The sequence below is a fragment of the Salmo trutta genome, chromosome 31 (assembly GCF_901001165.1).
Source record: "Salmo trutta chromosome 31, fSalTru1.1, whole genome shotgun sequence".
Lineage (NCBI taxonomy): Eukaryota > Metazoa > Chordata > Actinopteri > Salmoniformes > Salmonidae > Salmo > Salmo trutta.
The window spans coordinates 14,135,909-14,159,103 of record NC_042987.1 but is presented as its reverse complement, the minus strand read 5'-3'; the positions used below and the strand labels follow the sequence as shown (position 1 = coordinate 14,159,103).

The 23,195-nt window shown below is 43.8% G+C and overlaps 1 protein-coding gene across 2 annotated transcripts in view; it reads left to right on the top strand.

Moving 5' to 3' along the window:
• The window catches only part of LOC115169596 (arf-GAP with GTPase, ANK repeat and PH domain-containing protein 3), a 222,258-nt gene that overhangs the window by 120,371 nt on the left and 78,692 nt on the right, over positions 1 to 23,195 (top strand). For both annotated transcript variants that reach the window (XM_029725358.1, XM_029725357.1), the window contains exons 5-10: positions 4,835 to 4,976; positions 6,015 to 6,149; positions 7,409 to 7,536; positions 7,851 to 8,006; positions 13,689 to 13,775; positions 22,608 to 22,712. In XM_029725358.1, the coding sequence (XP_029581218.1) occupies positions 4,835 to 4,976; positions 6,015 to 6,149; positions 7,409 to 7,536; positions 7,851 to 8,006; positions 13,689 to 13,775; positions 22,608 to 22,712 (753 nt within the window). The remainder of the gene's footprint in view (positions 1 to 4,834; positions 4,977 to 6,014; positions 6,150 to 7,408; positions 7,537 to 7,850; positions 8,007 to 13,688; positions 13,776 to 22,607; positions 22,713 to 23,195) is intronic.

Here is a 23,195-nt window from a genome sequence, read left to right as displayed (position 1 = left end):
GGTAATCTACTCGCGTTCGTATACGCCAATTCATGGACCGTCTACAGTGGGGGAAAAAAGTATTTGATCCCCTGCTGATATTGTACGTTTGCCCACTGACAAAGAAAGGATCGGTCTATAATTTTAATGGTAGGTTTATTTGAACAGTGAGAGACAGAATAACAACAAAAATATCCAGAAAAACGCATGTCAAAAATGTTATAAATTGATTTGTATTTTAATGAGGGAAATAAGGATTTGACCCCCTCTCAATCAGAAAGATTTCTGGCTCCCAGGTGTCTTTTATGCAGGTAACGAGCTGAGATTAGGAGCACGCTCTTAAAGGGAGTGCTCCTAACCGCAGCTTGTTACCTGTAAAAAAGACACCTGTCCACAGAAGCAATCAATCAATCAGATCCCAAACTCTCCACCATGGCCAAGACCAAAGAGCTCTCCAAGGATGTCAGGGACAAGATTGTAGACCTACACAAGTCTGGAATGGGCTACAAGACCATCGCCAAGCAGCTTGGTGAGAAGTTGACAACATTTGGTGTGATTATTCGCAAATGGAAGAAACACAAAAGAACTGTCAATCTCCCTCGGCCTGGGGCTCCATGCAAGATTTCACCTCGTGGAGTTGCAATGATCATGAGAACGGAGAGGAATCATCCCAGAACTGCACGGGAGGATCTTGTCAATGATCTCAAGGCAGCTGGGACCATAGTCACCAAGAAAACAATTGGTAACACACTACGCCGTGAAGGACTGAAATCCTGCAGCCCCCGCAAGGTCCCACTGCTCAAGAATACATATACATGCCTGTCTGAAGTTTGCCAATGAACATCTGAATGACTCTGGTGAGTGTTGTGGTCAGATGGCATCAGTTGGCATCAACTCAACTCGCCGTGTTTGGAGGAGGAGGAATGCTGCCTATGACCCCAAGAACACGATCTTCACCGTCAAACATGGAGGTGGAAACATTATGCTTTGGGGATGTTTTTCTGCTAAGGGGACAGGACAACACCGCATCAAAGGGACGATGGATGGGGCCATGTACCGTCAAATCTTGGGTGAGAACCTCCTTCCCTCAGCCAGGGCATTGAAAATGGGTCGTGGATGGGAATTCCAGCATGACAATGACCCAAAACACACGGCCAAGGCAACAAAGGAGTGGCTCAAGAAAAAGCACATTAAGGTCCTGGAGTGGCCTAGCCAGTCTCCAGACCTTAATCCCATAGAAAATCTGTGGGGGGAGCTGAAGGTTCGAGTTGCCAAACGTCAGCCTCGAAACCTTAATGACTTGGAGAAGATCTGCAAAGAGGAGTGGGACAAAATCCCTCCTAAGATGTGTGCAAACCCGGTGGCCAACTACAAGAAACGTCTGACCTCTGATTGCCAACAAGGGTTTTGCCACCAAGTACTAAGTCATGTTTTGCAGAGGGGTCAAATACTTATTTCCCTCCATTAAAATACAAATCATTTTATAACATTTTTGACATGCGTTTTTCTGGATTTTTTCTGTCTCTCACTGTTCAAATAAACCTACCATTAAAATTATAGACTGATAATTTCTTTGTAAGTGGGCAAACGTACAAAATCAGCAGGGGATCAAATACTTTTTTCCCCCCACTGTATATCCTTCATGGACTGTCTATATCCAGGTTGCATCCGGTTTACACGGACCAACATCACAATGCGCCCCAGCACTCAGTGCGCACAGGGGGCAACGACGACGTCATCACGTCATCCAAAAACATGGCAGACATTGGATGAAAATAAAATGCTAATATCTTCGGCTGTGAATTACAATTATTTGAATAATTTAATGGATATTTTGTGCACAAAGGTGATGACTAAAGTGTCTTATTAGGATTTCTCTCGTTGTGGCAGTCTATGGATTTTGTCTTTCTGGGCCAGGCATCAGTTAAACTGCATTACCGATGCAAGACTGTAGGAGCAGTCTTGGGCGGCATCGTGCCGGGGCGGCACGGGGCGCCCGCACGCATTTTTGGGGGGAATGGTGACATTTGCTCATTCAGTTTCCTATCGCTCATTTGCACGTCACGTCAATGATATCATGTCACCATGTGGGACTGTGGGTCAGTTAACCTTGTCGGAGTGGGCGCCCTGATTCTAGTTTGTGAGCTAGGCAGGCTACTGCCTGGGAGGGTCTCCCACTCAGAAGTACGAGATGGGGAGGGCGGTGGGGGTAGGTTGACCTCAGATCTCCCCACTGGAAGCCTGAGGTAGGGGGAGCGGGGAAATCTATCAAACAGCGCACCTCTAACTTTGTACAGTACTAATGCAATTAGTAAAATCAGTCACACTACGAAATGCTACCAAATAAACCACAATTCATTCATAATACTGTGAATATATAGTTTCACAGACATATTGTTGAATTTTCTTCTGGTTTGAGCAAAATTGTTAAGAATAATATAAAACCAGTCTGCACACCACCAAGGTGAATTGGTTTAGTCTTGACTCATGGTTGACAGTGTTGGGGGATGGGTAATGTATTGATGCTCGAGTGCCAAATCAACACAAATGTGTTTCTATTTGTCTTTGTTACTTCTTTTTGATATTTATGAGTCTTATTTTTGTATATATTATTATATTTATATAGTTTTAAATGTTATGATTATTTGTTTGTGTTGTTCCAAATGTCTGAATAACAATTACAGTTAGTGCAGAATGGTGCATTTTTTGTTTTGCCTGGGGGGTGCTGAAGGGGGGGGGTTCGCCCAGGGAGCCATACAAGCTAGAACCACCACTGCCTACCATCAGCCAATTATGTCAATGCGGAGCTATATGGAGCCCTCCGCATTTTACTAAATTTGGTAGGTGCACGATGCGGTAAGGAGCTCAATTTGGCCTCTGCATGTCTCTGGAGGTTCCGCAATTGTGTCACACTCTCAATATGGAGCCTCCGAACACATTTTCAGATAAAGCATAAATTGGCTTTAACCTTGCAAAATCCGGATGGCTCACGAGGCTAGGTTGGCATTACCAAACCAAAGAAATACCAAGCTAAACATTTCTAAAATAAATATGGTTACTAGACTCTAGCTTTTGTTCTTTATATGATACAAATTACAATGTCTGATAGGACTAGCGAATGTGCCTCTATGCCAGGTACTCATTCAGTAATTAGGGAAAACATGGTGTGGTGATGCTCTTGGCTGAGCCATTTCATGTCTCTCTCTCTGGAGGTCTCATTTTCCTATTTTTTGGAATCTCTCTGGAGAGGCCTTGGAGTGAAAGCATCCTGGCACTCCAACCCCTCCGTTGGGGATTTGTGATGATGAAACAGTCATTGATACCTGCCCTCTCCCTGGCTTAGCAAGGTTAGCTCACAGGCAGAGTTATGCTAGCATTATGCTAATGTTGCTCCCAGTCCCAGAGATTGGAATGGAAATGACTGTAGCTTCGTTCCTAGCTGGGTGTAATTAGCGCAGCATAATTAAAGGCCTTCATTACGTTCCCACTTACTGGAGGCTCAGTTGAAGCTGTGACTCTAAACCGAAAACTTGATCTCCCCATCCATTCTAGACCTGGGTTCAAATACTTTTTGAAATCTTCCAAAATACGTTTAGTGTTTGCTTTATGGAGTTTTTAGTGTTTTTATGGTGTTTACCTGCTTGAAGTGCCAGGTGGGTAGGGTTTGTTCTTTTGTGACTATTCTATTGGTTCCATTGCAACAGGTAAGCTCAATCAAGCACAGATACATTCTTTCAAGTAGTATTTAAACCCAGGTGTGATTAATTCCACAGATATGAACGCTGCTGAATGACTAAATGGAGGCAGGGGGAGGTGAAGGTTGATACACTGTTAGTGCTTGGGCTCGCTCTCCTCCTTAACCACTTTCTCAGAAGCAGTTGTGATTATGATTACCTTGTTCTGCTGCCCAAGGGAAACCCTTCTTCCTTTCTTCTCTCCCTGGTGATGCACTAGGAGATTAGGTTTGTGGAATGGTGCAGGGGAAAACAGGTTCCATCTTCCGATAACATGGGACACTGGGTTGTAATAGCCCTGTTTGAGATTTCATTGATATTCCCACTAGTAACTGGCAACACAGGCCCCGTCATTACAATGCTGTTGCTACACTGCCCTCTCCTGCACAGATATGGAACTGAAGCCACTCCCATAAAAATATAAAAAGGGAATTGTTTTGCATGCACAGGAGGTTGGTGGCACCTGAATTGGGGAGAACGGGCTTGTGATAATGACTGGAGCGGAATCGGTGGAATGGTGTCAAATTAATCGAACACGTGGCTTTCAAGTGTTTGATGCCATTCCATTTGCAGCATTCCTGCCATTATTATGAGCCGCTCAGCAGCCTCCACTGTTGGCATGCTAATAATAATAATAATAATAATAATAATGAGTCAGAAGAGTAATGCATATTTCAAATCTGTTACAAAGGAACTTTATTCATTAAGCTTCACTTGTTCATTAAGTTGACATTAAATTGCTGTGGTTATTTAATAAAAAAAAAACAATCAGGGGATTCATAATATAATTATGTTTCAGGTGGTTCTGGTTCACCATGATCAATTGATTGAAATTCATTTTTATGTAAACAGCTCAATAGGGCTAGATTTATTTCAGCGTGGAAAAACGGCATTATCTCTTCTATTCTCACAAGCTGGTTCTCTCTTTGACATCAAAAATGAATAAATACACATCTTATACACAAGTGAAGCCGATCCGGTTACCCGGCACCTCTCGGCCACACACTCCGGTCCTCCCACATCCAGACAGTACCACCCACCCACCCAAACACACACATTCAGTATGTTGGTGTTTTTTGGAATCCTATCAAGCCTGTGTTCTGTCTGTGTGTCCCCTGCAGTTTGCTGCGTGGGTAGACGCTGTGGTGTTTGTCTTCAGTCTGGAGGATGAGATCAGTTTCCAGACGGTCTACAACTACTTCCTGCGTCTGTCCAGCTACAGGAACACAGCAGAGGTCCCCATGGTCCTGGTCGGGACGCAAGGTATTTCTATTGAACTTTGATTTAACTAGCCAGTTCCTTAATGGATGGATATTGTTTGGATTGTTACCATAGTGGTAGTTTGTGGGTTGGAGGTAGCCAGTTGTTACCGTACACCTGACATAAATAGACATGAAGATGTAAGTAGGCTGGGAGTTTTGACTTTGTGCCCTGACCAGGAAGAACTCTGGGCCTTAGTTTTAGCATCGACTTGAGACTTTAGTGTGGATGTTCACATACAGTGCGTTCGGAAAGTATTCAGACCCCTTGACTTTTTCCACATTTTGTTACGTTACAGCCTTATTCTAAAATGGATTAAATTAACATTTTTCCTCATCAATCTACACACAATACCCAATAATGACAAAGTGAAAACAGGTTTTGAGAAAAAACAGAAATCTTATTTACGTAAGTATTCAGACCCTTTCCAATGAGAGATCCTTGATGAAAACCTGCCCCAGAGCACTCAGGACCTCAGACTGGGGCGAAGGTTCACCTTCCAACAGGACAAGGACCCTAAGCACACAGCCAAGACAACGCAGGAGTGGCTTCGGGACAAGTCTCTAAATGTCGTTAAGTGGCCCGGACTTGAACCTGATCGAGCATCTCTGGGGAGACCTGAAAATAGCTGTACAGCGACGCTCCCCATCCAACCTGACGAGAGCTTGAGAGGATATTCAGAGAAGAATGGAGAAACTCCCCAAATACAGCTGTGCCAAGCTTGTAGTGTCAGACCCAAGAAGACTTGAGGCTGTAATTACTGCCAAAGGTGCTTCAACAAAGCACTGAGTAAAGGGTCTGAATACTTTTTTTATTTTTAATACATTTGCAAAAATTTCTAACAACATTTTTACCTTGTCATTATGAGATATTGTGTGTAGATTGATGAGGGGGAAAAAACGATTTAATACATTTTAGAATAAGGCTGTGGAAAAAGTCAAGGGGTCTGAATACTTTCTGAATGCACTGTACATAATCCCCCAAATTACATGTTCTCAGAACAATATTACATTCTCGTTGGTCCTTTTTGTCCTTCCCCAGATGCCATCAGTGCTGCCAACCCCAGAGTGATCGATGACTCACGGGCCAGGAAGCTGTCCAACGACCTGAAGCGTTCCACCTACTACGAGACCTGCTCCACCTACGGCCTCAATGTGGAGAGAGTCTTCCAAGATGGTAAGGGCTGGGGCATTGGGGACATAATGTAGCTAGCCTATTAACTAATGAATCTCCCCTTGATAAGCTGAATGTGAAGTGTCAGTGTGCTGGGCTGGGACTAGAAAGGGAAAGGAGGATACCTAGTTAGTTGTCCAACTGAATGTATTCAACTGAAATGGGTCTTCCGCATTTAACCCAACCTCTCTGAGTAGAATGTGGACCCCTGTGGATCCTTGCGATCAGGATCACAATGTAATGGTCTACAGTGTATCATTGTATAGGCCAATGTCCGCCCATAGTGTTTCTACTGCTATCCAGTATCCAACCTTCCCTAGCAGATGCTTGAGCCTTTCATGTTATAAATGGCAATGTGATGTCAATGGAAAGGCTATTGGTAAGAAATGTATAATGGGCAGAAAGATATGACTATTTTCAACACAGTGCCAAGAGCCAAGAAGAAACTCATGTCTGCTTTAAGAGAGAGAAACGTGTGTGTTCAATGAGAAAACATCTCTGAACTTTATGACAACCTTAGTTTGAACAACATCCTGTCCTGATTGCCACACTACAATACCCTGCCGGGTTCAGTACATCTTTTTAACGACAACTTTTAAACAGTCCCCAAACATTCTCTTTCCCAAACTTTATGAATACATAACGCAGCTTTCACTTTCGTTGCTTGTTGACACACGGAGCCTTGCAGGTCTCCCCGCTGTGTTAATTGCTTGCTTTGAAAGAATTACAAACAAACAAAAAACGGAAAGTGTTTGTGTCTGGAGATCGAGCGTCTCCTCCGTTCCCCATTTTTTTCCATGCTACTTTAGCTATCAATACCAAAATGTTCCCCAGCTGTCAGACAGACTTAAACTCTTCTCTCTCCCTCGGCCCTCATTCACGTCATGCAGAATCACAGATCCCGCTCCTGCTGGAGTCTACAGCGAAGTGACGGGCGGCTGCCTACTCTGTCTGCATGGCCAATCAGGTCCCTCTGTACTAAACCTGACAGTCTCATTTGGTTAACATCACACCACATATCTCCCTGGGCTTAAGACCGGCTCATTTCTCTGAACATCATATGGCAGGAGTATTTTCCCTTGGAAATGGAGACGTTTTGTATCTCTGGAGAACTATATAAGGTTGATTTCCCCATATGTAATGTATTACCTGATTGAAAAGAGAATTGCTATGACGTGGTTAATATCAGTGGACTTGTTGTTGATGTTGTGTTTGATTCCTAACCCTCTGTTGTTTGTCTGTTTCTCTTTCTCTCCCACCAGTCGCCCAGAAGGTGGTGGCTCTGAGGAAAAAGCAGCAGCTGTCTATTGGTCCGTGCAAGTCCCTTCCCAACTCGCCTAGCCACTCATCAGTCCCCAACGCATCCCTTCCCTCTGTGCATATTAACCAGGTGAGGCCACACCCCCTACCAGAATATTTCTAACTAGGGCCAGGAGTTTTTCCTGACCACGTGACCTGACCAGAAAAAATTCAGGGCCCTAGTTTTAGGATATTACTTGTCAGGTTACGTAGTCGGGAAAAACAATGAGATTCTTCTGTGCAATTGGCGCATGCAGCAAGTCATAGGCTGTAAACTACTGAAAATACAGAGCGTACAGTAGCCTTCATGAACTATATATTATGATTCAGTTTTCCCAGATCCTACCTTCTTTAACTGACTAGTTTGTTCTCTCTCTCTCTTCGTCTCCGTCTCTCCTCTTCCAGGCGGCGAACGGCGGGGGTGCGTTCAGCGACTACTCCTCCTCGGTGCCCTCCACTCCCAGCATCAGCCAGAGGGAGATGCGCATCGAGACCATCGCCGCCTCCAACACGCCCACACCCATCCGCAAGCAGTCCAAGCGCCGCTCCAACATCTTCACAGTAAGTATGCGGCAGCTGATGCAGAGCAACACCCACTCGCACTACTAGAGGGCGCAGTACCGCACACACACTGTCCACCAGAGGGAGACAAAGACAAAGCCGCCCACTTCCTGGCTGTATCAGATACAGGCACAGAAAGCCTTCCTGGTTTACTCCTTATACAAGCAACAAAAATGGGCAAAGGAGAGAAAGAATTATAAGGATAACAGTTGATGGTTGCCACCTGGGTTATATTTTGAACCCATACTATGAAAAAAATGCTTCATTTATTTTTTTGTTTTGTTATTTTAAAGCAAATATCAAAGCTATAAGCACTGTGGAAAAATATCTCAGCTTTTTAAAACGTTTGTTATGTTGGTAACGTATCCCTTTCCTTTCCAATTGAAAGTAAATGCTCATGAGTTACTCATCTTTCACTTATCCCCTCCTCCTGGCCCCTCTGTCTCAATCTTTGGCATCCCTCCCTACCCCTCTTATTTTTTACTAGATCCTTTCTTTGCAGTGACTCCCTATTGGGGGAGAGAAGGGGTGAGGCAAGGCTACACCCCAGCAAAGCCAGCAATGCAACTTCCCCCCTACCCTACCCAACCACACTAAACTAACAGTCGGGGACAGACTATAACCCTTTCAGTCACTACAGAGTCAGATAATGCATGCTCTCCCTCGCTTCTCCCTCCGCCCCTACCTTACTCTAGATATCCCTTTTCTAACCTTTGCCCTAACCCCAGATATCCCAGCTCTTACTTTTGTCCTCTGGCCACTAACCAGTGTACTTACCACAGCTTGCCCCGCTCGACCCTCTTCCAATTACCCATACTTCTGATAGCCTTAGTTAAACCTCTGTCCTTACTCTAGCTTCTACCTGAATTTCCCTTATTCAATCCCGTGACGCAGCTCTAACCTTCCCTACCTATGAGAGCCTTTCACTAACCGCTGTACTTTCCTCAGCTACCCCATCTCTACCTCTTCCCCTCTATCCTTAGCCTCCCTTTCTCTTACCTCTACCCCAGCCTCTCCTGCTCCAACCTACCACCATCCCTTTCCCAGGTTCCCTTTTTCATACCTCTCCCTTCTACCCCATAACCCCAGCCCCCTCACTTCCTCTACCTCTCCCTTCTACCCCATAACCCCAGCCCCCTCACTTCCTCTACCTCTCCCTTCTACCCCATAACCCCAGCCCCCTCACTTCCTCTACCTCTCCCTTCTACCCCATAACCCCAGCCCCCTCACTTCCTCTACCTCTCCCTTCTACCCCATAACCCCAGCCCCCTCACTTCCTCTAACCTCTCCCTTCTACCCCATAACCCCAGCCCCCTCACTTCCTCTACCTCTCCCTTCTACCCCATAACCCCAGCCCCCTCACTTCCTCTACCTCTCCCTTCTACCCCATAACCCCAGCCCCCTCACTTCCTCTAACCTCTCCCATCTCCCCCTACCCCAGCCCGCCTCACTTCCTCTAACCTCTCCCATCTCCCCCTACCCCAGCTACTGTGGTAGCCATCGCGGGGCTCTGGGCAGCAGAGCAGTGCAGATTGTCTGTCAGTTAGTAGCTCCCCTTGTCTTCTCCCTCCCCCTGCTAGGTAGTGACTAACCCTGTTCACCAGAGACATGAGCCTCTGCCTGTCCGCATCATGGAGATGCCCAAGCATGCCACCTATCCCGTGTGGGTGCCCGACTGGCAGGCTGAGCGGGAGTTTCAGCTCATGACCTTCTGAGGAGCGGCAAGCCGGGACAGGGTGGGGCAGAAGATGGGTGGAGGGAGGAGAAACAGAGGGTGGGGTGGGGGGGTGGGGGGGGTCGACTACTCTCCATATTCCAAATGACACTTCAAGAGCACAGGAGAGGAAGGATTTTTGCCATTTTTTACAATACAAGAGACAAATTAAAGTTTTGTTAACCAAGCTGCATCCACGATAAGACTATCCGTTCTTTCTCACTTTGCTTTTTCATCAATCTCAATTTGGAATACCTCTTGAGGAAACAGAATTATTAACGCGCCGCACACATCACCGTAGTCTTGAACATCTCTCTCTCTCTGGCCACAAATAGTTAGCAAGTCAGTATTATAACACTTGCAATGCCACCTCTTCTAATCAGAGTACTGGGTAGTTGTGATCCCTAACCGTTTTTGATTCAGTCGGAGAGTTGTAGTCAGGATAGAGAAGAAGCCTTAACGTCGCGGGTTATTTTGATAGAAAATACAACACAGTAGTGTCTATTTCTCTCCTAATCCTTTTGGGTCCACTTTCCTTCTCTTCAGGGGTTTTGTGGGCTTGTCAACCAGATAGAAAGACCTTTCAAAAACACACTCAACTAATTAGAAACAACACTGTGGCTAACTTTGCGGTCCTATTCATGAATCCACAAGGTGTTGTACTCACAGTATTGCTAGTTAGAATATGCCAGGAACATTTTCCCAATATTCTTTCTGTTTGATATATTTTAGTTTAGATAAGACCGTGTATTGGCTGTATGATACATTCTAAAGCACAATGTATTACTGTTCTACATGCGTAGTCGAAGGTGGCTGAGGGAAAAAATCAGAGTACTAACAGTGACCACATAAACTACTCTGTATCCCAGTGCACGATCTAATTAGATGTCATGCTCTCTAGTCAGATTTGGGTGTCTGAAGTGCTTTTAAGTAGACTAATTTCAAAAACTCCATTTTTTTTAAAGTGTAGGCTATTGCCAACAACTCATGTTGAACTATAATTAAAATATGAATCTAATTTATTTAGGTTACTGACTATAGATTTAGTGGGCACTGGGTACCATTGGAATATTAGAATTAGCTGAGGCTACTTTGATTCTTTTTAAATATTGTTCTTTATATAGTGCATTGCAAATTGACTGGTGAATCTGCCTCTTTTGGAGCTTTTATTTCTCAAAGATCCTAAAAGCTTTACTCATAAAGACGTTGGCTTATCCACCGTGTCTTTTCACCACCTTCATCACCAGTCAGTCTCACCTGCCATTATCATCACCCTCAGCCCACTTGTCATGATTAGTAATGGCCACTAGGTGTCAGCTGAGTACACAAACATTTTTTTCCTAGTGCTTCCATGGTTTAGTAACCATATCAATAGGTTTTGGCATATCTCATATATTTTCTGGGGTGTTTTGAGGCATTTTTCTTCTTTCGCTATGTTCAAAAGCACCATCATGACCAATACCTTCTTGCATATTTTTTTACAATTTGTTTTGGCCACATCTAAATCCCATATCCATCAACTCCCATGTATAATTGTCAGCCATTTTAGTTCGTTTTGTACTGGATGTCCACTCTAAAGGAAACAAAAAAATAATCTCCTGGAATGTTTTTTTGTTGTTGTTGATATTTCCAGATCCGTGCTAATTTTCCAACCTTTCTTCGACAAAAAGGGCTTCCCAACTCCTTCCGCATTAAGAGCGTTGTGCTACCAAAAAAGCACATTTCACCCCAATGAGTTGTCCCTCTGACCTGTCATACCCAATAGGGAGGAGAAATGACTGGGGACTAGAGCGTTTTTGCTGCTTTGCCCTAGTGCCCCCTTTGCGTAAATGTTCGGTCGGGAGGTGCGCTATGGAAACCATAGAACTTTGTGACAAAAAAAGCAACATGTAACATTGGTAGTTGCTGAGTAGATCTGGGAGTCAGTTCATGCTCAAAGTAAAAACAGTCAAATTCACCCTCTGGATTGTGACAGACTGTAGGAACTCTTCTCTGCTGGAAATGCCCCCCATCCCTCCCCCCACGTCCTTCAAGCCCACCTTGCTTCACATCCTTACAAACAGTCTGTGTACAGTACAGTCAAGTCACGCTTGGAATTATAATTCAACCACTCAAAGGACACGGCCCCATTACATGACATCACACTGCCTTTTGCCATAAAACAAGGACTCAAGGACTAGAGGTGCCAAGTACATTGTGGTTTACTCCCCCCCCACCCCCCTTTCTTTTCATCGTTTTTTCTTTCATTTCTCTTTCTTTTCAGGGAAAGTCTTGAATGGACTTGAATATGTGGCAAACTTAAATAAGGGTATGTTAGGTGAAGTTGGGTAGTTTTATGAAGGCCTTCATAAAAATTAGAGTAGGGCGTCAGGCACAAGTGGTATCATACAGAATAATGAATAACTAATGGCAAATGGATTGCACCGACTTGTATGAATGTAGTGTCTATTTATTTAATTTGACTATGATTTGGAATTATCCATTTCTCCATCCTTTATTATTGCTATTTATTTACTTTATTTTATTTTTTATATATTTCAATTTGGGTTTGGTATGAAGATTATGAACTTATTCCATAATCGCTTTTATATAATTTACGGATTGACAAATATAAGACTTCTGTATATCTTGTATTGTATTTTATTTACAATGGTACTCTATAGAAAGTATATTATATACATATATGAAATATATATAAAAATAATGCCTTTATTGTCCATCCTATATTTTGTGGGAACTGCAATGTTTGGCTCATTCTGTTGATCTTATTTGGGAGTGAAACCTGTGACCTTGATTTGTATGGTGTCTGTATAGAAACAAAAATAATCCGAATAAAAAAATAAAATGTTGAAAATGATAAACCAGAGTTGGTTTACTTGAACTCAGACTCTACCTCTCTCCATTGGTGATTGATTGGGCATCCTTCATCCTGTTCTGAGTGAGACCATAACAGTCTTGTCTGTTGGTTATGAGTGACATTTCCTGTATTTCACCTGTTAGTCCGTGCTTTGGGGATATTCTGTGTACAAGTACTGTGTTTGTCAGAAAATAGGTTAATACTTTATTTTCACTGCTCGACTGTTTTTCCCTCCACAGTCTGTCATATGAAATGTAATGTGTTTGCAGCAGATGTTGGTGAAATGTGCTGCTGCACCTGTTCACTGATGTGTTCCACTGTTGTTTGTAATGACCATGTTCAACTGCAGCTGTACTTCTAACCCTAACACTGTGAATGCCTTGAAATGTATTTTCCCTCCTGGTGTTCCAATAGGAATTTCAGAGGAATTTGAAGGGAAACGCTATATGAAACTCCTATATGAAACTCCTATATGATAACTTTCTTCATAATAACCTTTTCCCCCCCAACCTGCCTTTTCTCCTTTTTATTGCGTTTCAACTTGACTTGTCAATGTATCTATGCAAAACGGCCCAGCTGGGCCTTAAAACTTGATTTGGACTGACCTAGAAAGGTCCAATGTGGACCTAAGAGAGGGGTGTTCCTCTATGATCTGGAAGGGTCCACTGTGGGCCTAACAGAGGGATGGATCTCCCATGGGTTTACAGGACTGAGTCATGACTCAATGTGTGGTCGTCTTTTGGTTTACTACCTATTATGTGTTGGGATGTTTCTTCAGTGTCTGGTCTGTTCTGGTCTGGTCTTTTTTTATTACTGCACGCATGTCAATGTTACCGCTGTATGTTACGCTGGTCTGCTTGTTTGTTTATTTTCAAAGCTTTTGTTGTTGTTGAGAATTTTGTTTTGCCACGTTGAATTCGCCTCCCAACCGCTCTCCACACACACACACACACACACACACACATCCCACACAACCCAACCTCCAAACATTCTTACCTCTGACCCACATGCTCATCTTGATACATGCACCTTACTCAACTCCCATCTCCCCATCATCCCCCCCCCTGCATGTTTTTTCCAGTGACCGACTGACTCTCTTGTTTCCTTGCAGTCACGGAAAGCCAACAGTGAACAGGCAAAGACCACTGACAGTAAAACAGATAGCATAGGCAGTGGAAGGGCCATACCCATCAAACAGGTGAGTGTCTCTCTACTCCTACGCTAGTCATAGATTGTGTCTGAAATCACACTCTATTCCCTATATAGTGCACTACTTTTGCTCAGGGCCCTGGTCGAAAGTAGTGCACTTTATTGATTAGGGTGCCACATTCTGATCACCAATGGTATTCAGGTAAGTATAGCACATTCACTGTGTAAGTAGGACATTTCTACCCTTTAGTGCATACACTCCCCTCTGTATGTATTTGGACAGTGATGCAAATGTTTTTATTTGGCTATATACTCCAGTATTTTGGATTTAAGATGAAATGTTTCATATGAGACAACAATATAGAATGTCACCTTTTATTTCAGGGTATTTTCATACAGATCTGATTTACCATATATAAAGTGTTTTCATTTCTAAATCTACTCCCCCGATTTGAAGAAGTCATAAGTATTTGGACAAATTTACCTAGTGTATTAAAGTAGCCCAAAAGTTTTGTATTTGGTCCCATATTCCCAGCACACAATGACTACATCAAGCTTGTGACTCTACAAACTTGTTGGATGCATTTGCAGTTTGTTTTGGTTGTGTTTTGGGTTCTCTTTCAAATACTAGTTTTGATGTCTCACTCTGGGATTCGCTGAATAGGTGGATCACTATGGAAGAACCAATCACACAACGTCTGTCGGAGACAGACAGATCGAGTGGCGAATTAGGTGAGCCCCTCCCTCTTTATAAGGCGCCCATCGCCCCACCCTCTAGTTACTCTCGTTCTCTTCCTTGCAAAGATCGCTAAGCTTTCTTCAGCTCGACTTGAGCACTGTCTTCCTGCTTAACTGTTCTCAGGCGAACCCCGAGGTTAACGATGCTCAACGTAGTGCCCCCGCTCTCGACCTTCATGTTGAGTACTGACCAAAAGGAATGTTTTTGCTTAGAGTAGAATTAGCTTTTTGCTATTTTCTACTTGCTCTAAGTCTCCAGTTGTGGCCAGCTACTGAGACTTGTCCAGCTGAAGCCGCAAGGCCTAGCTAACCACCACTTGCTCTTACTACCTGTACAGACGGTAGAATTGCTAGCTCTCCTCTCTCGTTTAGCTCAACCTACGTTGATTCATTTTGTGTTGACTAAACTGACCGACCCAGCTTTACAGCTTGATGGTCAAGCGAGTCGCTATGTTCACCGAAGAACTTCGCTGCAACACGCTTGTCTTCTGCTAGCATTGTGCTAAACTAGCTAGGCTATTGGCCCATGAGGCGAACGTTAGCAAGCTAACCAACGCCTACATTAGCCCCACAACTTCAGTATTTATACACACTGCTCACTTCAGCTAGCCATTAACCCCGAGGCATCTAATGAGCTATCTCATGCCTATCAAGGCTAAATTCGCAGCAGGCACTACTGGATTAGCAGGCCTTTTTCCACGAATTAGGGCCAAAGGAAGGGTAACAGTGGCTTAACCGCAAACCAGTCAGACTCTGGTTCAATGAATTATGGCCACTGCTAATCCGCCTCAGGCAGGCACTTGAACCCCCTTGCGTTTGCGACTCGATGATGCTGGAAAGCCAGCTTTCTTCTCTCGTTTTGTGCATTTAACATTCACTCGTTTTGTTGGCTAAACTGACCAGTTACACCTCAATGTGCTATGATAAAAAAATAATCTATTCTATAGTGCTATTCAAATGGTTTTCTTCGCCATCCGCGGCACTAGCCAACAAGGGGAACACTTGCTAGCTAACATCACGGCCAAGCGTCGACTCGCACACGCATAACCCGGTTAGCAAGGGCTTGTAAGTAAGCATTTCACTGAAAGGTGATGTGTATTCGGTGCATGTGACAAATACAATTTGAGTTGATTTGAATTGAATACTTTACTCCCAGAGTTATCATGGGCCCCCGTATGCCATGGGAAACAAACATGCTTATGCAGCTCAAACGAGTCCTGCGAGTGTTGTAAGGTTTTACCGAGTACCGGCCTTTGCAAGCTTTAGCTACACTACTAGCCCTCACAGCGAATGCTAGCTAGCTAACGACCATCTGCCGATAGCTAGATTAGCTCTCATATTTCGTTTGCCTAGTATTAAGTTGCTTGGTGCCTACTAACTGAACCAGTCCCAACCTGCTGTGATCCAGTCTACGAGACAGCGTAAAACAGACTAGCTAACACGGCAAGGCCATCCCCTCTCGGGCTATAGGTGATGGTCTACGCTTTTCCTCCTCTATGCCTGATACTAGTCAGAGCGAGGGAACCAGGCTTATCCCTCATCTTAGTAGCCCCTCAATGGCCAGGGATGCTCTGCTTAGCAGAGATCACTCTCCTTATTTACGACCAGCCCTGGCAGCTACCGTTAAGCAGGGATCTTCTGACCTAAGAGAACAGAGATTGACCACCCTCACCCTGAAACCCTGGCCATATGGTCCTGGCCCGTAAGACGATGGATCTGAATGTGATGTGACAAGCTTGCCACTCAGTCATTGAGAATGTCCAGAGTGCCAGAGCCCCTTCTACATGCTCTGTATGTTAACAAGTGCTGCGGTTTTGAGAAGTGGTGTGACCTAAGGCAGATCATTCCTTTACCAATACTGTTTTATGAAGGGGGATCGTCGCTTACAGTCTCCAAGCCTTTAGCCCTGTCTTGAGACCTGTCTATTGTGCTTCAGGGTATTTCGCAGCAGCCTTTAGAGGTGTAGGAAAGCATGTCGATTAAATATCTCCTTCAAAACTGCTTTACTTGATTGCCCTGACGTCTGCAAAGTGAGTGAGTGAGATGCACACGCTGTCAGTTCCACCAATTGTGCCTACAGTTTGCCCCAGGGTTTTCCAAGGTGACTTTTCTACCTAACCCCACCTTTATGACTAAGGTCGGCAATACTTATAATTGCCTCATCAAGAGCTTTTGGCTTTCCACCCTCCGCCCTTCTCTTCTACATAGGAGGAGCGTCTCCACCGTTTGTGTCCAGTTCGCGCTTTGCACATTTACTTGGATAGAACGAGAGCATTACGAAAGAGCGATCAATTCTTTGTGTCCTGGGCACCTCCCTGCAAGGGTAGGCTCCTCTCTCATCAACGACTATCCCATTGGATAGTGGAGGCTATTATACTGGGTTATAATTGCAAGGGTTTACAGCCCCTAGAGGGCCTGAGGGCTCATTCCACCAGAGGTATCGCTACCTCTTGTGCACTCTTCAAAGGCATTTCTGTACAAGAGATTTATGATGCGGCATGTTGGGCCACCCTGCATATATTTTTTCAGTTTTACTGACAAAGTTTCACTGCACCTTATTTGGCACATACAGTCTTCAGTGTCAGAGCCTCTTGAGGGGTGACTGTAGCGACTGCCTTGGCTTCGGAGAGTCTGCTATATGGGAGTTGGTTGTATCCAGTGAGACATTGAAACTAGTATTTGAAAGAGAACTCAAGGTTACTTGCGTAAGCCCGGTTCGCTGAGAACATGAGTGAGATGTCGCACCGCATTTCCCTGCTCGCAAGAGCACAAGGAAGAGAGAATAACCAGATGGTGGGGCGAGTGCACGTGGCTCCTTATAAAGAGGGAGGGGCTCAGCTCATTCGCCACTCGACATGTGTGACTCCGGCAGATGTGTGTGATTGGTTCTTCCATAGTGAGACATCTCACTCATATTCTCAGAGAACCGGCATTACGCAATTAACCTGGAGTGATGTTTTGCCCAATAGGAACTGAATGATGACTGGAGTCATTTTCTTTGTGAGTATATTAGATGTTTCTGAACTCTTCTTCTAAATAATCCTGATAATGCCATGATTAAGAAAAATCATGAATGAATCATGAATAAGGATGAGTGAGAAAGTTACGGAGGCTACAACAAAACATGCTAACCTCTTACCATTACCAATAATGGGGGAGGTTAGCATTTTTCAGGGATATGATCTTTGTCCCTCTGTAACTTTCATCATTCACTATTCAGTGATGATTATTCACAATCATGGTAGCATCCACGTTCACGTAGAATTGTTCACAAAAGTCTTCTATTTTTACTTCCAATAAAAGTTACATAAATTACACAGTACATTATTCACCATTCACTTCCTATTGGGAAAAACACAACCAAAACAAGCTGTAAATGCATCCACCAAGTTTGTTGAGTCACAAGCTTGATGTAGTCATTGTGTGCAAGGAAAATGGGACCAAATACTAAACTTTTGACTACTTTAATACAGTATGAGTGAATTGGTCCAAATACCATAGGAATTAGAATACTACATTTAATTGTAATTTAATAGGATCTCTATGGAAAATATCCCAAATAAAAGTTGACATTCTGTACTGTTGCATATGCAACATTTGATCTCAAATTCAAAATGCTGGAGTATCGAGCCAAATTAGACATTTTTGCTTCACTGTCCAAACACATACGGAGGGGGGAGTGTATTTAAAAATGTATGTATATTTTTTAAAGTTTTGAGCATACTATTCCTTATCTGGCCAGTGTGTTTATGTTAGTGTTGAGGTAATGTTTGCTTTGTGGGTGGGCTGAATCATACAACTTTACAACCACTAGATGGCGATGTGATACCACATTACAAATGAAAGAAAGCATTAAAGCTTGTAATCATTAGAATCCCATTGCAAGTAGTGCTGTCTGAGCCCTGAGGGTTCTTAGAATGAAAGGAAAAGGAACATCAAAAGGAGAATTTCCCTGCAAAGTATCAAGACATACAGATCATAATCTTTAGATTACTTCCTTTCTGGATGTGTAGCTGTTAGGTTGGATGGGTTTGAAGATTTAGACTCTACATTTGTATATTTGTAATATATTTGTAATATATTATGCAATCGCATTGTAGTATTTAGGTGTCATATTGACAAGGCATTATTTTCAGCATTAGAGATTGTGGCTTGTAATTTGGTTGAAGGCAGTATTTGTTATATCCATCCGATGTATTTTATTTTACCTTCAAATGTTATTAGAAAAATGCTCACTTTGTTGTCTTTTAATTTCCCAACAAAACGTAAGCTTCTAAATCACCATATTTTCCTCATCCCCAGAAATAAATTCCCGAAAACACTTTGAGTAATTATAATATTCCAATAAAACACTGAAAACTGTCGACGCAAGTGTAAGGATCACAAGCTTGTCTATGTAACCAAGCTTCAAATATAGTTTTAATAGTCTTTGAATATGCACTCCAGTCTCCTTTTCGCCTCATTGATCACCTGATTTACTTAAAGGCACATCTCAATAGATGTTTCAGGTATGACATGACGTTGCACAAGGTGGTCGGGTGGACTCCATTACTCCTCCATTACTCCTCTATTGTTCCCACGAGTAAGGAGGGTGGCAGACGACATCAGACCAACTCCTTGAATTGCCAACTCTTAAAGTTTGCAGTTGTCTAAAAAAAAAACAACAATTTTGCTCAAAACAACATATTTTTTTAACCTTAAGTGTGTACACATTACTTACTTACAGGAAAGGGAGATACCTAGTCAGTTGTCCAACTGAATGTATTCAACTGAGATGTGTCTTCCGTATTTAACCCAACCCCTCTGAGTCAGAGAGGTGCTGGGGTCTGCCTTAATCCACATCCACATCTTCGGCGCCCGGGGAACAGTGGGTTAACTGGCTTGCTCAGGGGGCAGATCGACAGGTTTTGTTTTTGCCTTGTCAGCTCGGGGGATTCGATCCAGAAACCTGGCCCAATGCTCTAACCGCTAGGCTACCTGCCGCCACAGGAGCAATTAGGGTTAAGTGTCTTTCTCAAAGGTACATCGACTTTATACTTTGGATGTTGTTTTTCAACAGAAAACGTTAAGAAATAGTCTTTAGTATACATTTTCCTTTCAAGTGAAGCTAAATAGCCTGTATGAAGTACAGTGGAATCAAACATCACACTGAGTTGGCATAATTTGTACTAAGAACCAGGATGAGGCGTGATTGACACATTGATTACTATTCTCTCCTGATTATATGAGGGCTTTCAGCAAGGGTCAGTATCCTAATCCTAGCATTATCCTTCTTAACCGGGAATTACGGGAACGGTCAAAGTATACACTTGGCTTTCAACGTGGTAGGCCAAGCATTCTCTGCTGTTCAGGACACTGTCCACATTCCTGTACATTTAGAATGATTACAAGTATAAGATGACAGATGAAACACATAGTAGAAATGGCCAAATAAATAAATCGGCAACGAAACATTGCCAAACAAGCCAAATATAATGTATGCAAACCTTTTTATTGAGTCTCATTTGATCCCAATCAGAATGTAACTGTAATGACCATTGCAATTCCCTCCATATCATTGACCAGGGTTAAGTCAGGTTTAAGGGGATTAGACCAGCAGGGTCAGGTGAGAGAGAGGTCAGTTGACAGAGATCTTAAAGATCACCCCCGCCCCCCCCCCCCCCCCCCCAAAAGATACTTACTGTGAGCTCTGCCATTCATTCTACTCATATGATGATGGCCTGAAGTAGGGCCTCTTCCCTTGGTAGGTATCATAGCAACTTACAATAAGACGATAAGATAAGACTCTCGTCCCATGATCTACCCAAGAGTGGTGGGTGGGTGGGGGCTATTAAGAGTAGCTTATGGCCTGCCTTGGCCAGTCAATTGTACAATACGGAAAATCAAAGTGCCAATGTTACCTTAATTACCCCTATTGGGCAAATTATACACTGACCCCCCACCCCACCTCCTCCCCTCCCTCAATCCACTGACCCTGAGCCCCCTCCCTATCTGTAAACATTTGAAATAAAGGCAACAACACACTCACTGCCGTGGAGCTGTCAACACTTTAAAAAAAAAAATTATTCTGGCCTTCGCTCTCTTCTCTCTATTTCCCCCTTTCCCAAACCCCTCTTCTCTTCTTCCTTTTCTCCTCCGGCTGGCTGTCACAAAGGGCCCGGGCTATCACTCAGCCACTGTGGCAGGATGCAGCTTTTCTTCCAGGAGCGTGACAATGGAAAGGGAAGACGCTATCTCCTCTGTGTAGATATGGCAATTATCTGGACACGGAGAGTGCGTCTGGCGATCGGCCGGGTCTCCTTTGTCACAAGGCCTGAACATGGGGATCATGGTTGAGTGTGAGTCAGAGAGAGCGGGAGGGAAGGAAGGAGAGACAGAAGGTGAAACGCAATTTTAAAAAAAATAAAAAAAGGCTTCACGACATGCACCCATTGACTCTATTTCGGTCATGATAAAATAACACTGTAGTTGCTGTAAGTGATCAAATCATTCTTCTAATATAAATGTGAATTATAACTCAATTATTCTAATTGTTTTAAATGGAAGCTCAATTTGATCAAATATATTAGAGGATTAAAAAAAAATGTTATTCTGCTTTTGTTTCTGACAGTCAGATGAATTTAAGGGGTTGTATAAAGTCCCTACATTGGACTACTTCTCAGTATTAGTATTGATCTTTTCAAACCAGTGATGAATTTATGTTGGTCCACTGATTACATGTATAGATTTATGGCTGGCTCAATAAGGACAGGAGATGTATAACATTATTTGTGTGTAAAACATGCATTACGCCGTCGCCAGAAGCCTTGTGACGGGACCATTTACTTCATGTGATCATAAGGCCATTATATTGTGTTTACAGTTCTTTTATTGACCAAATCATGGAGAAAAGAGTCTGTGCACGTTAAGATCAATTTCAGTCATTTCATATACCAAGCTTTCGGGTCACAAAGACCAAATCATGAACAGTATGTATGTGAAACACCAGGTTTTGCACATGAGAATACTTTTGACGTATCCCAAATAACAGTATGTCATTGTTAAAATGGCAAAACAGGTATTGGGTAGTGGTTATCAAACTTCAAGAAAAGACCATCACACAAAGTGATGATCAGAGGCCTGCTAGGGCCCTCCAGTGTGTGTGTGTGTGGGGGGGGGGGTTATGGATGTGTTCAGCAGGGTATAGGGGTCCTCTCTCTGGGCATACAGAGGCTGTCCTGGGGCCCCAGCATGAGTAGGTCAGGGCTAGATCAAGGCAGGGGGAGCGGGGCCGGGATTAGGATGATTGTCGGCCCCCAGCCTGGTGCCTGGGTCAGCAAGGGTCAGCTCCTGATGTGTTAATCAGAATTATACAGCTCTGCAGGACGGCCCAGCCTAGGACAATATCGGAGGGTGAGGTTACCCTATTTAACACTCACACACACACACACACAACCCTGGCTGTAAAAGCACAAACACTCCCCTGGTAATCCCCTAATTAAGCGTGCCCCTCCCCTGGTCCTCCCTGGTCCATACCCCCAGAGAACCCTCACAGTCCCACAGAGCCCAGTGTTTGGCCAACTCCTGCAGAGGAACTGCCATTGTTTACCCTGGATTGTCCAAGCAGATAAGGCCAACCATCTGAGGATTTAAGAGGCTCCAGAAGATAATGGTGGTGGAATAGAGGAGAGGGACTAAGTCAGGCCTTTGAAGAGGGGGAGATCACACACCCTAATCCCTCGATGGAGAGGTCCTCCAAAGTTCAACTGGTCAGGACATGGGGATGAATGCATACAAGGGGCAAATTGGATTGTCTCTGCTCACTTTGACTGTAAGAGTGTAGTTTGCGATAGGACAGGACCAATTATGAAGGTTCAAGTGACCGCTGTTGAGTTGCATTGACCATGAGGTTACAGTGACCAATGAGAATCATAAGTTGGAAGGTTGAAAAAGGTTATACATACATACATACATACATACATACATACATACATACATACAAGCAACCTGCTCCTGTAAAATCACTCCTCTGGTCAGATCTAAGGATAGAGCAAGTGTTCTCATTGTCATCCCAAGTTTGTTGCAGTATATGTTTTAGTCCACTGTGTTTAGCTGGAGGAAGACATTTTCTGACCCTTTAATTCTCCTCTTCTCTCTCCTCCAGGGCATCCTTCTGAAGAGAAGTGGGAAGTCCCTGAATAAGGAGTGGAAGAAGAAATACGTCACACTTTGTGACAACGGCCTCCTCACCTACCACCCAAGTTTACATGTGAGTATCCCTGCATTTGGTATAGTTCCGTTTGCAGTGGACCGTTTTAGCTATGTAGGGAATAGAGAAACGACAACGTGCATGCTTGTCCCTCACAAAAAGTTGAAATGAACCATTTAACATTAACGTTATGTACACATATTGATACATTTATAAACACGGTTTCCAGGGAGACACAAAAGCTAGCAGAGATCTTTCAGCCTCTGATTATAAGAAGTCCATCTTAGATGACTGTTATTACGATCATAAGGTGGAGGAGGGGACAGAGAGGCAGAGATGGTGGTCATTTCGACCCCCCCACACCTCTGTGGTGCCCGAGTAGCGGGCTTGAGTCGGGCATGGTTGCTCATGGTCACGTGATGAGGTAGCCCTTCCTGCGAACTGCAAAACCAGTGTCTGCCCTCTTGGTCTAGTGGTCTAAGTCTAAGATGTTGGTTGCTCCCGTGGGAGACCCGGGTTCATATCACGCGTGCTACACCCGGT